Below are 14568 nucleotides of genomic sequence, written 5' to 3' on the forward strand. Positions count from 1 at the left end.
CCAACAAGCCATAAAAGACGATGCTTCTCCCCACGAGGCGGGTTGAGGAGAAACACCTCAGCCATAACACTAATGTCCATATGACGAGCATACAAGATGCCAAACGTCTGGAAGTTTGGGATTCAGGATTCGTTTTTGGTTATGGCCTTTGTTCTGAATTTATTACTTTCATGGCTGGTCTTTTTTGGTTTGTAATTGTCACTAAGTTCTTGATTTTGTTTTTTTTTTTTCTTTATTTAATTTTCACTCCGTTTGGGAGTTTGTTTCCCCTAAGCATTTATCCCTTTTCACTATATCAATGAGTAGTTGTTTCTTGTTCAAAAATTACTGTTACACATTAATGAAAGGACCTTTTAACTCCTCCACCCTTTTGTAATCTCATTCATATCAAGATGGAACAGATAAAATCTTGGAGGTACTAGACTAAGAGATAGAATAACATTATCATTTCCATTGAACTTTGTCTTGAACAGTGAATCCAAACAACAAGAAGACAGGAACGCACAAATTTGTGAATGAGGGTAGTGAAGAAAACCAAAACAAAGAAGAATAACAACTGAAGAAAGAAAGAAAGAACAAACAAACCATATCAATGGATATCTTTTCATTCTGCTGATCTATTTCCGCACAAGAGCAGAAGTCTTTCAGTGAATTATCGTCTAACCTGCAATATGTAATAATGAAGAACCCATCAAATGTCACTGGTGTCTATATAAGTTAAAAATTATGATCTTCAAATCTACCAATCAATGATAAAAACAAGTGAAAATTGTTTAACCCCATTAAATAGTTCTCCAGAAAGCTTTTATAATAAAATGGCCACTACCAACAACCCATCTTATTTGCACATCATAACAAAAAGTTCAGATAACAAAAATGAAAATAAAAATAATCATAGCTAGAGACTTTGAACACATTCTAACATCCAAGTGCAAGTGAGGCCTATGGTGTATATCTTAATGCTTGTGCGGCAACTAAAGTTTCACAATCTTTTTTATATGTACAGAGCTTTCGTTGTAAAGATGAACAATATATAAGGGCTTATAGGTAAACAACCCAGCAAGAGGAGTCCAACCAATAGAGGAAGGGACTCCAATTCAAAAAACAAAATAGAAGCCCGCGGTCATAATGCATACTGTCTATGTCTTACATTTTTTAATTATAGAAAATACTTCCATTCCCCATCAGTATCATTTTGACAATAGTAAAACTAATATGGCAAATCAGGTACACAATTTTACATCATGCATTATCCTTGCCATTCACAATTCAGTGACATGTTGGCATCTCCTACTGCTTAGTGATGAGTGATTAATGCGTAATGGTAAATAACATTTTGTGGTATATGTGGACTTCATGTTCAATAAGCAACCCATGGTTTCTTGAATTGCAAAAAATACTTGACATCCAAAAAATACCCTAATCAAGACTCACCTTTGTCTCTTCGAACATTTTCCACATGTCTCAACTTGATCACTCCGTCTACATGGAGATGATGATAACTGGACGGCTCCAGTAGGTGAAGAGCATGTACTTTCACTTTCATTTCTTACTGAGACATTAGAATCCGAGTGCACCATGCTTCCTTTTCTTTTCAAAGAAATTAATTTACATTCCCCATCTGAGTCAATACGGTCTTCAACCGTCTTTTCTTCAGGTATAGAATTGGTTCTCTCTAATGTTTTCAATTTCTTATTTGCATGAATAACTGCACCTACACTACCACCATCTTCATTTGACAGTTTAGTCAGCACCTCTTCCTCGGAGGACTTCTGGCTTGATGGGAAGAAATCCAATTCAATGCCATTTTCTACTACTTCCTTGGAAGTTTTACTTCTAGTTTCAGAATGGTCCTCCAAATACCTAGAAGACTCCTCTAGACATTTACTTCTTGATTCTTTAGTAACAGTCTCATTAGAGACATCCAAAGCTCTGGTAGACGATTTATCTAGACAATTGCTTCCCAATTCTTTACTCTTCTCACTGCACTTATTGCTCCCATTTAAGTCTTCCTTGCAACTATTGCTATCACAATGATTGTTGCTTTTTGGCATCTTCGGCTGCTCTTGACAGTCTACAACTCAAGGAGATGAAAGATAAGAAAAATGATCAACTTGTTTGAATAGCACTATGTAATTAGGATAAAAGTAATACAGTGATGAGAACCTAGCCATCCACTTAATGATTACATTTGCATACGTATAGAATTCAATCAGCTAAATGATAGTATGAGAACCATTGTCCTCCAAAAAAGAATAATTCAGACCATATAAGATGGGGATGTCCATGGAGGAAGAAATGCGCAAAAAGAGAGAATACAATTAAGATACCAGATGAATTAGCTGTCTTAAGCTTTTCCCTAAACAATGCCCTGTAAGCACGAGCATCCATTCTCTTACTTGTGGCATTTTTGGAAACCTTGTCTTGTTTTGGAGATTTGCCAGCCTCTCTAGGTTCAAGATTCAACTGTTCAATACTCTTCTCTTTCTTTTCCTTTTTTCCCTTCGTATTTGGTGAGCCTGAGCTTTTATCTGATTTCTTAGATACAGATCCTGAAGAGGTAGATGAACTTTTATCTAATTTCTTAGATCCAGATCCTGAAGAGGGAGATGAAGACTGCTTTTTACCCCTCTCGGATCTTCTAAGTGGATAAAGCATGTTCTTACTTTCAACAGTACCATGTTTCTTCTTATCACGACGAGTGCTAGGTGATTGCTTGTCAAGTTGATCAGATTCTCTAGATTTGGAAGGGGTCCCAACAATCTTTTTCTTCAATGCTGTTTCTCTTGCAGACCTTCTTAAAGCAGATGAATCTGGTGTAGTAGAACCTGCTCTTGTTGAAGCCTTTTCGCCATTTTGTTTCCCTTTTAGATTGCTGTTTTCCTCATTCCTCGCTCTGACACTAGATCGAGTATCCTTAACCATACTTCCAACCACTGCACATTGAACAAAAATATTTACATAAGAAGTGAGTAATATAAAAGCTTTAGCTACAAATAGATGAACTAAACACCATGTCCCATTTTAAAGAGCTGCTTTTTCTGTAACAAGCTACATCTAGCTTTTAGAACGTTTATTTCACCACACAGACTTATCATCTACTCACTACTAGCGCGAAGTATAAAGCAAATAAGGAATTCAACATAGCTTCAAAATCCGCCAACCCTCGTCCTTAATAGAATGCGAAAGGGGAAAAAAACGTTGGAACTGATATACCGGATGTAGCTGCATTCCTTTGAAACAGATTGCATGACCACAAAAATTTTATTCCAATAAACTGATACCAAAGCACATAATTATGCAACTACGGTCATGGACTATCAATAAACAACCAGGAATAAGCAGAGAGTCAGAGGAAAAGCTTAAGCATATGCTCCAAATGAACCATGCAACGCAAATATAAACTCATTTCAAAGTAATACTTACTAATTAGAGTGACATTACAAAAGGGACCCAGCAAGCCCTAATGCATTCCGGCAACCCAAATCACGGAAAAAGAAAAGAAGAAAAACAAGAACAACAACATACCTCTACCGCATCAAATGCAGGCAGACTGAAGAACCCTAATTGAAAAACAGATCAAAACCCAAGGAAAACGGGAGCTCATATGCAAATTACAGAATTCTGAGGCTAAATCAGAAATTGAGAAAAGTGAGCGAAAATCTTGGAAGAAAATGTATGCGGTTTTCAGGAATATTAACAAAATTGGACCTGCAGATTTTGAGGGGTGGGAGAATACTTTGCATATATTCCTTCGCTCATTAGGCACTGTTTCGTTTGATTGTGGCGTACGTGAGATTTTGGTATTTCTCCTCGTACTTATATGATATATTTTATTGGGATTTTCTTTTATGACTTTCTTTTCTGAGTTCAACGGTTAAAGTTTCAAACCCTCAGCTTTGTTTGGCCCACTAAGTGGGGTTGTTTGGACTTGGAGGGGTAAGACTTAGTTTTTCAGGAAATATGAAAAAGGTGAAAAAATGAAATCACTCAATAAATGTATAAATTTAAATTGTTTTTTTTTTTTATAAATGTACGAATTATTGAAGTTGAGTTATTTAAAATCATCTTAAGAAGTTGATAGTGGAGGTTTCACTTAAGGGACCGTTTGTTTTTTGAGAATGTAGATAACCATAATTTTTGGATGTCCAAAATTATAGATACTCATAATTATAGATGTCTGACATTCTCAGCTAACCGTGTTTGTTTTTGTAGGAATTTTTTATAATATTTGGGAATATTTGAATAACTATATTTGTTTTGTAGGATTTTTATTCGGGAATGTCTTAAATTTACATATTGTTCTAAACATTCCCTTAAGACTATTTATTAATTTTAATTTAATATATTTTGAACTTATATGACATCTTTGTTTTTATTAATTTGAATTTTTTTTTAAATTAATATAGTTTTATTATTTTAGTTGTTATTTTTCTCAAGAATTAATATGTACTAATTTAAGATTTTCTATAAAATAAATATTATTTTAAATTTAAGTTTAAATATTTTTCTAACAAAGTAAAAATCGGAGAATTTTTAACTCCCCTCCTTGCCCTCAAGTTCTTTTTAAAATATTACTCTTTTGCCCTCGCGCTCACACCATTCTATCATTTTATATATAACTTTCACACATTTTCTTTTCTTTTTAATTTAATTTTACATTCCTCTTTTATTAACCTTCATTATACATATCTTTCTTAGAAGTAAGAATTTGGGAGAAACAATCCTTACAAATTAAAAGAGAAATTCAATTAAAAAAAGAAAAAGAAAATAAAATAAAAACGAGGATGAATCGTCTACTGAGATGGATGATTCCCCTTTCCCTCTTTCCAATTTTGAAATAGTAACAATCTAAGAAAAATCATTACTGAAAATTGAGAGAAAAGTAAATAAGAGAAATTCAATAATGAATCGTCTCTTGAAATGGATAATGGTGGAGACAGAATTATGGTGGAAGATGCTTTTTAAAATTTGAGGTTTCTATAACAAAAGGTGAATCTCTCTTTTTCCTTTTCTCAAGTAAGGAATCCTTCGTTCACAACCATATCACCCTAAAATTAGGTTTAAAGATCTCTCGTGGAGTTAATTTAATATCATGTGTATAAATGTAGAAAATTAAGGGAAATTAATATATGTAGATTTTTGCTCACTTTCAAAAAGGAATTAATATATTTGGGTTTAAAGAATTTATCAAGGTTTCCTTTTATTATTTTGGAACATTTTCTTTTGGAAGGGAATTGATTTCATAAGCCCAAAAAAAGAAATATATATATATATATATTAAGGGGCCAAGAGAGGCACGTGTCCTCCTCTATATATATATATGTATGTATATGATTTTTTTTTTTATTAAGTATCAAATATATATAGTTGTTATATAGTATGTTATTAAAACATTTCCTTTAACAGCCAACATCCTAGGGTTACTTTAGTGGTTGAACATGGAAAGGGCTCAAAAGTTTTCTTTTAGTTACGAGGCCACTGGAGTTCAATCCTTGGCTGTGCATTGTTTTTAATATTTTTTTATATTTGGATTGTTTTTCTGTATATATTTTATTTATTATTTTCATTTTTTTAAAAAAGCAATAATTTCCTACTTTTTAATATATTTTTTTTTTATTTGGACTGTGTTTCTATATATATATATATATATTATTTTAATTTTCAATTTTTTTTAAAAAAAGCAATAATTTCCTACTTTTTAATGTGTAATGAACTGTTAGCCCTATTTTATAATTCTTAAGTTTTAAAAATTATGACCAATAAATCTTTAAACGTGTAATTTTTTATTCTAACAAGTTTCTAAAGAATGTCTAATATATATGATAGAACTAAAAAATATTGATTTTTTTTTAAATTAATCAGTTTATTAGACAAAAAAGTTATTTCCATATCAAATTAAGCCTTAAATTTTCAATTTTGTAGTTATTACATTAATTTTAAAAATATATGTACCTATTTGAGACCGTCTTTTTTAAATACTATTTGAGACAAAGTTAAATATGTTGGGGTGTATGCTCTAAAGCCTTGTACTTTTATGTTAGTTGAATCAATGGTTGATTGATTTTGTATTACTTGTGCAATAATTTATTAATATAAGATCCAAGGTTATATGATGTAACTTAAAAATGTATGTGGAGATATATACGTGGATCATGTTTAATTGATAACTTAAATGGTTTGTAGTATATGGATAATGTTAGGTGTTTTATCCTGTAACATTATTAATATGTCCCGCTTTGTAGTTGTTACAATTGCTGTAAAGTATTACAAATGATCTGATCTTGATCATTTTTGTGGAGACATGTGAGCGGAGTATATTACACAAAAGAGTTTGTATAAAGACCAGACCACGAAATGTTAAGTCTCTCTTTATAACGTCGTTGCTAGAAGAGACTTATATTTCACCAGGATGACCACAAGGGACTTGACCTTAATCCTGAGTGAGTTATGAACTCCTACCTATGATGACGATCTTTTGATTTGTATGGGTGAGAGTGGCTAGATTTGTCGATTCAATAAGCCTACCATTTTAGAGATTCGTCTGATTGGGGAGCTAGAAACAACTACAGAAGAAAGAATTCACTCTTTCCCTATAGTTAGGATAAGAAGATAAATTGTTCTCTTAATGACTGATTCTGGGGCTTGAACAATGAGGCGCCTCACCCTCTCCTAGCTTGATAAAGGTTCGGTAATAGTTGAATTATGACTAATTGTTCAATAGAGGGATCAGTGATACTTAAAGAATTAGATGTAACTACACGGGTAAAACGGTAATTAGACTAGCTGTACTTACGGGCAATTTATGAAAGGTCAATGCACTGTTGATTGGTTATATCCAATAGACGCATAAATATATCTATAGTGCGAAGAGTTCAGTTGTCGGTCTTTATTGGAGTGACCGACAGTTAATGAACGTTGATTAATTTGATTAAAAGAGTTTAATAAATTAATCTCGTATCATTGGAGCTTCGATCTACAGATCCGTAAGGTCCTCTCGTTAGCTTATTGAGGACTGATAAGAATCAAATTAATTTTGATGTGATTTAAATTGTTCAAATAAATTAAAGGGAATTAATTGTATATGATACAGTTAAATAATGTACACTGATACATTATATAATATAATGTATGTTGATACATTTTTTTTTAGAGAAATAAATGTTTGAATATGATTCAGATATTAATTATATGAATATGATTCACTTAAAAACTATATGTTAAAATTTAGTGTGAATATGATTCATATTAAATTTATATAGTTTTATGAGAGAAATAAATGTTTGAATATGATTCAAATATTAATTATATGAATATGATTCATATAAAAACTATCTATTAAAATTTAATGTGAATATGATTCATATTAAATTTATAAGAGAAATAAATATTTGAATATGATTCACATAGAAACTATATGTTAAAATTAATATGAATATGATTCATATTAAATTTATATAGTTTGATGAGAAGGGTCATCATTTGAATGTGATTCAAATATCAAGTTATATGAATGTGATTTATATAAAAATTATAGGTTATATTATATGTGATATAATATAAACTATAGGTTATATGTTATATGTGATATAATATATAGTTTAATATTTATATATATTAAGTTGGTTAATAGATGTATTTATTAAAAATAAAGGGGAGGGAGTTATAACTCCCTTACCCCTTATTTTCTCATAAAATCTCACGTAACAAATTAAATTAGAGAAAAAAAACTCTCTCTGTCCTCTTGTTCTTCTTCTCTCTGTGATGTTTACAGAGAAGATTTTTTTTCCCTCTAAAAAATCTCTTATTCTTCCCTCGCACCAAGATTGAGTGCAAGTCCACAACTCTACACGATTCTCGTCCCTGAGAATAATGAGAAAGACCCTTTGGTGGTGTCTGTTCCTGTTCATTGAGTTCGTGGATGTCGAGTTCGTGAGATCGAGAGAAGATGACTCGAATTGGAGAGGAACGTGAAAATTCGGTCTTCAAAGGTGAGTGATATCTTAATCCCTCTTCAACATTTTCACTATAGCAGCATGCTTGAATTAATAATGTTTATCAATAGTTTATGTTACTCTGTATTTTGTATGTTTTATAAAATAAATTTAGAGATCGATGCATCCAATTGCTTCGCTGTGGGGAATTCCAAATATTAGAGCCAAGTTGATCTCTAAATTTCGTTTTTGGAACTTTAATTCAGAGTTTTGGTGGGCGCATAATGCATTATGAATGTATGGGTTTTGCATATCGGATGGTTTCGAAATTGGCCAAGAATTTATCGCTTTAAAGTGTTAATTGCCTGGTGTTTTGGGCGTTTAATTTCATGTAATCGAGTTTGTATTTGTCTGTATCGTTCGTGATGGAGTTCTGGCTTCGAATTGCTGATTTTTTGGAGTAAGAATGGAGAAAATCGGGTGAACAGGCGAAGCAGAGCAGACTTTCTACCTTACAGTGTCGTAAACGCTCATGTCGTGCCATTGCAACGCTGCATGGAGCGTTGCAATGATGCGGTAGCAATGTTGCGGTAACATAAAAGCCAGCGTTGCAATTCTAGCATTAAAGCATTGCAACACTCTGGATGGTTAGCATGTGCGTCAAGAAACCACCAAATCGTGGATTTGAGTCTTCTCAATGATATCTTTATAGTTTTTTGTTATTTTTTAATTATTAATTTGTAATAATTAATTATTTATTGTATTTTCATTAACTAAATTAATATAAGTGTTATATCAATTTAATTAATGTTTAGGATGCTAATTTCGGTCAAATATTGCTATTTTATTTAATTATACATATGATATATGATTTTAATTATTTATATGTCATATTGTATGTCATAAATCCCACCATAGGATAAACATATAATCATGCATCATTTTAATATAAAAGTTATATTATATAGTTACATGATTAAGTTAAGCATGCTCATGCATTTTAATATAAGGGTTATTTTTAAATGCATGTTTAATATAGTTTCATTAATTAATATAAGAGATATTTTATTAATGAAAAGCATGTTCATGCATCATGTTTATAATAGTTATAATATATGATGGCATGACTATATAGTATGCATGCATTAATTTTAATATAAGAGTTATATTAAAGTAATGTATGTTTACTATATGATTTTCATTAATGTCTTAATATAAGAGTTATATTATGTTTGTTTAATGAAAATGAAAATGCATGAAGCATGACATTACCTTAGAAATATAATTGTTATATTTTTATGTATGTCATTAGATGCAAGGCTTAGGTTTTAATTGTTTCATTAATCTTTATAATAGTTATGAGTTAAATGAAATTAGAATTAAAATCTATAACCAAGAGTTGCACGTAAACATAGGTTAAAATCAATTGTAAAGGTTTTTAAATTAATTTCACCTATACCTATGTTAATATATTTCTAATATGACTATAAATAGGTTTAATCTTTTAATTCTCTTTTCATAGGATTAAATTGGAGTAAATAAAAGGTCAAATTTATAACATAATTGTCTATAAGGGACCTTTGTCTAAGGAATGTTTTGTTTAAGGCTGAGTTATTTAAGCTAACGAACACGAAACACCCCTACCTAGGAATCGACCTGGAAGGTGAATTAGACAATAATGATATAAGCATGCAATGAATGATTTACGTTTATTAAAGTGTTTAATAAATAAGAATCAACATTGTTAAACTATCCAATATAATTGTTATATTAGGCCAAGTTAACAAATCACTTAGATAAATTTATTAGCTAATTTACTTAAGTTATGAACCCTCTTTCATAAAACACTCAGTGGGAGGAAAATGATGTATATGATACTTCATTTCCTGTTCACGTTCTCCTTAAAAGTTCACATCGTGAAATCTGTACTCGGCCTTGAGGCACCTCGAGGCACCTCGAGTGTCCCCCTATGAATGGTGTTTGTATAGATCAATATAAAGGTGAATGGAGAGAGTGTTTATAGTAAGTGGAGGTGGGACATATGACAACACATCCCTCAGTTTCTCTCATTAGTTTGAATTAAAGTTCCATGCACTGTCTCGTGGCACCTTGAGTGTCCCTCTACAGATGACACTATTGCATGACGCTTTATTCAAACTCCAGAAATGGATAGGATTACTTTAGTTTCATGTTCCAATTGATTTTTTCCTACGGTTGGCTCATTGGGTTGGAACTTTAGAATCTAAAATGAGGGGTTACACTTATAAAAAATGTTAAGCGAGTTTAATAATTTTGGACCAGATAATGGTGGCTAATAGTTACAGTAACAATGAGTTGTTCTGTCTATCGGTAGAGATTGTCTCGGTCCAGTGAAGGAATGACTGACTTGAAAGAACTCATGTAAGGAGAACCTTGAGCGGAAGCGGATCGTCCAAATTCCATTAATTATCGAATACTAAATTTACAATAAACATACAACAAATATGCATTTAAAGTAAATTACAGCATGCTTTTACAAGAAAAGGGTTTAAGATACATTATCTTTGAAGAACCTTTTTCTTCACGAATCCTCCCTCGAATAGAATCAGCAACTTCTTGAAGACCTTCTTCAAGATTTTCTCGAACCAAAACCCAAACACGACCACAAAGGAGTCCTTGGCATTCTCGAGGTGAGAACCCAGGAGTGATGGGCTCTGACTATTTTGGTTAGGAGGGATAAGTCTTAAGGTGGAGGAAGAAGAAGGTTGAGAGATTTCACACACAAGGCAAATTCACAGAACTTTTTTGTAACACACTCTCAATTGTTCAACAAGTTCAACTTTAAAGAAGAAGAAAAACCATTTTTCTTTTATTCCTTTTGTCATAAAATAATAACTACTACTAAAGTGGGTTGAGAGAAAAGATGGAGAAGGGATTTGTAACTTCCTTCCTTATTATTCAAATAAAAATAATATAATATAAATAAATATGATAACTAACTTATCATATTATATTTATATTAAATTATATGTTATATCAAATATAACATATAACCTATAGTTTAATATTGTATCACATACAATATAAACTATAGTTTCTTTTCTCTATTATATGACATTTAATATAAATCATATTTGTATTAAATTTAACAACTATGAATCTCATTCATAGAAAATATATTTGAATCTCATTCAAATATTTATTTTCTCCCAATAAGCTATAATGTATCAAAGACATTACCACAATTATATCATATATAATTAAATCTCTCTATTAATTTGAACAATTCAAATTAACCCAAAAACTAATTCTCAATTAAATCCTTTTGAGCTACTAAGGGGACCTCATGGACCTATAACTTGAAGCTCCAACGGTACATGAATAATTAATTAAACTCTTTAATTACCTTATTCATCATCCGTTAACTGTCGGACACTCCACTAAAGACCGAAAACTGCATTATTCATACTACAAATATATTTTTGTGTCCATTGGATATAACCAATCAACAATACGATGACCCTTCACAAATTGCTCGTAAGTACAATTGGGCCAAATTATCGTTTTTCCCCTGTAGTTACATCTAACTCCTTAAGTACCACCGATTCCTCTAATGAACAATAGATCATAGTATTACTATGACTAAACCCCTCTCAGGCTAGGAGAAGGTGTGGTGCATTGTTCAAGACTCGAAATCAGTTCGTAAATGAGGAATTTATCTACTTACCCCTATCTCGGGAAAGGAGTGAATTCCATCTTGCGTAGCTGTTTTCCCAGCTCCCCAATCAGATGAATCCCCAAAATGGTAGGCTTGTTGAGTCGGCGATATGGCTACTCTCACCCATACAAATCAAAGGATCACCTTCATAGGTAGGAGTTCACAACTCACTCAGGATTCAGGTCATGTTACCTATGGTCATCATGTTAAGTGTATTTGGTTGTCACCTTGAAAGGTCCCACTAGTTAGAGGGTTGATATGTGTGATAGTTTGTAATGTTAGACTATGAGGAAGAAAAAAAACATTATGATTGCCTTAAAAAAAACGGTGATCGCTCATGTGCTTAAACGAAACATCTTTTAATAATTTAAAACTTGTAACATGTTAATGACGGGCATAAATGTACGTTATTATAGGCCTTTTATTTAGAATTATGAGGGTTGTTAAGTAGAATATGCGGTGATTGTACTAAGAATTCATGAGAAAGTGAGCTTGCGTCGGTCAACAATGAAAATCTCGGCTAACCCACTATTATGCGTTATTTTGCGTCCAATTGTCTATTTTTGTAGCTAACGCAGGAATCGATCGATGCGATGAATCTCGCCATCGCAGATGCGTTGCATACGTGATCGCATATGCTCGACGCATAGATGTTACGACCATTAACCGCATACATCCATTGCATAGAGGTTGCGGCTACAAAGTATAACCATAATAGAGGGATGACTATAAGGGTGGGGGAATGCGATGATACTTCGGAACCCAAGCATGAAGGCATACCTCGGGAGTATTAAAAGGTGATGTTGACATTTCACCTACCACGCCGTTAGCAGCAGAGATTCAGGGTAGGTCCATCACGCCATTAGCTGCAGAATTTCAGAGAGGACCATTAATGCTGTCGGCGATCAAGCTCTATAAATAGAAGCCTTAAAGCCCAACATCAGATCATCCAAGGTTCCCTACCTTCGGGTAGATCCTTGTGATCCAGACCAAAGCGTGAGAAGATAGTCTTGAGAGTTCTTCATCCCTTCAACCATTCTGAGTAGCGACCGAGCTCCACCAGACATAGATCTCGAGAGAGACTACTCCACTATCCATCCATGGCACCACCGATAGCCTTGACACACATCTGATGGAAGTAAGACATTGCTTCCATCTGGCCCTCCATATCTTTTATCTTTGTATTGTATTACATTGTGGCTTAAGAGATTAATACATTTTGTGATCAATGCATTTCTCTATTTCCTTCGATTTCATCTTCATCTTCTTATCATCATTTACTTTCATCGGAGAACTAAGTAAGACTGCTAGAGTATCGCGTACTTAATCATGCGGCATAGACATATGAAGCATGTAGCAAACTACCGAGAGGTGTACGTTGTGTGAGTGTTGTGAGAAAATCCTATTTTCCTAGTGTGAAGCTGTAGCAACGCTTGTCTATAAGCAGACACAATGCTTGTCTACGAGTAGAATCAGCAGCGACCAACTGCCCGAGAGGGTAAGTAGTTGAACACTTTAAGCAAAGTAAGCAGTGTTCCTAGAGATAGGAACAATCTTATGTCAGCCATGTTTATGTGATTACTTTGTCTTTTGAGCGCATTATTCATCATTTAGGCATACTTGAGAGACTAGTCTAAAAATCAAATCTAGGCTTGAGAGAGTCAGCTTGGATCGCATAGGCGAGAATAAAGGCTTAGAGATAAGCTCTGTTTGCTATTACACAGTGTATACACCCTATAGATAGGATATGAAAGTATACGATCATACCGCATGCATCCAGAAGTAGGACATGATGGATGCAATCATCTTGTTTATGTGTGACAGCACGTGAGCAAGAATAGAGACTTAGACATAAGGCCTCTCAACACTATCGCATATACATCGCACGCGTCTTTGTCAAGTGTGTGTAGCATAATCGCATAGCTTGCGTTGGCTGGGGTTACCCTTACGATCAAACTTATTGATGCGGCAAAGACATCCCCACCATTTTATCTATTTTTTCCATGTATCTTATTACGCGTTAACAGTTGTCGTGTCTCTAACTCTTATAATCATACTTCCATTGCTTAATCTCTTAGTTAGGAGTAGGAGTAACGTATAGCCCATAACCTTCAAATTCTTTTATTCTTCGCTGCAAACACTTTACTTCATAACATTTAGCTACAAGTACCTGAGTTCGACCTCGGATCACCCGAGAAACTTGCAATCTCGTTATACTTGGCGAGAGAGCAAGAAGACTTGTGGCAAGAACACATGGTCATTACATACAATCTTAGACGCATATCCCTTAGTCCAACGCATGACCAGTGACACATGGAGAACGAACAATGAACACATATTTATTTACTCCATTTTCCACGCACCAAGTTTTTGGCGTCGTTGTCGGGGACTTGGCAGCTAATAGTTTGTTGAGTTTTGTATTTTTGCAGGCACCCTTTTTACCTTGGGAGTATTGTAGCTTGTGTGACTAGATGCTTTAAATTGATAGGGGTAAAGAATGCTGCCTTTATTATGATCAATTAGGACACCTAGAAATTGACTAGGTATGGTTCCCTACAGCGAATGTGTGAAAGCTAGCACCCCTAGGTAAAATGATGCAAGTTTAGGACTCGAGATTATAATTAAGGCACCTTAGTGGACATACTACTTTCTTGAAATGTGTGCATGCTTGATGATGATTGATACATGAGCCAAAGTAGGGGAAAACTGGAGAAACTTTCTTGAACCTAACTTTAGTTCTTGTGCTTTTAAATTGAATGTGACTTGCACACACACACACACATGAGAGATGATTAAATTTGGCCATGGACGAGCATAATAGTAGACTTGCTTGAATGTTTCTACTTGAGTATTTAACTAACTATTCTTTGAGGCATCAATCACTAGTACACTTATTTAGAACTTTTCTATTTTCTTGTTTCTTCTTTGCTCGAGACT

General features: G+C 33.3%; 1 protein-coding gene across 1 annotated transcript in view; it reads right to left on the bottom strand.

Annotated features, from left to right (window-relative positions):
* The window catches only part of LOC120083092 (helicase protein MOM1), a 56409-nt gene extending 52580 nt beyond the window's left edge, over positions 1-3829 (bottom strand). The window contains exons 1-4 of the mRNA XM_039038645.1: positions 3712-3829; positions 2331-2936; positions 1435-2074; positions 586-664 (exon numbers count right to left, since the gene is read on the bottom strand). Of these exons, the coding sequence (XP_038894573.1) occupies positions 586-664; positions 1435-2074; positions 2331-2925 (1314 nt within the window). The 5' untranslated portion in view covers positions 2926-2936; positions 3712-3829. The remainder of the gene's footprint in view (positions 1-585; positions 665-1434; positions 2075-2330; positions 2937-3711) is intronic.
* Positions 3830-14568: the final 10739 nt, after the last annotated feature.

Source organism: Benincasa hispida, chromosome 8 (genome assembly GCF_009727055.1).
Source record: "Benincasa hispida cultivar B227 chromosome 8, ASM972705v1, whole genome shotgun sequence".
NCBI classification, from domain to species: domain Eukaryota; kingdom Viridiplantae; phylum Streptophyta; class Magnoliopsida; order Cucurbitales; family Cucurbitaceae; genus Benincasa; species Benincasa hispida.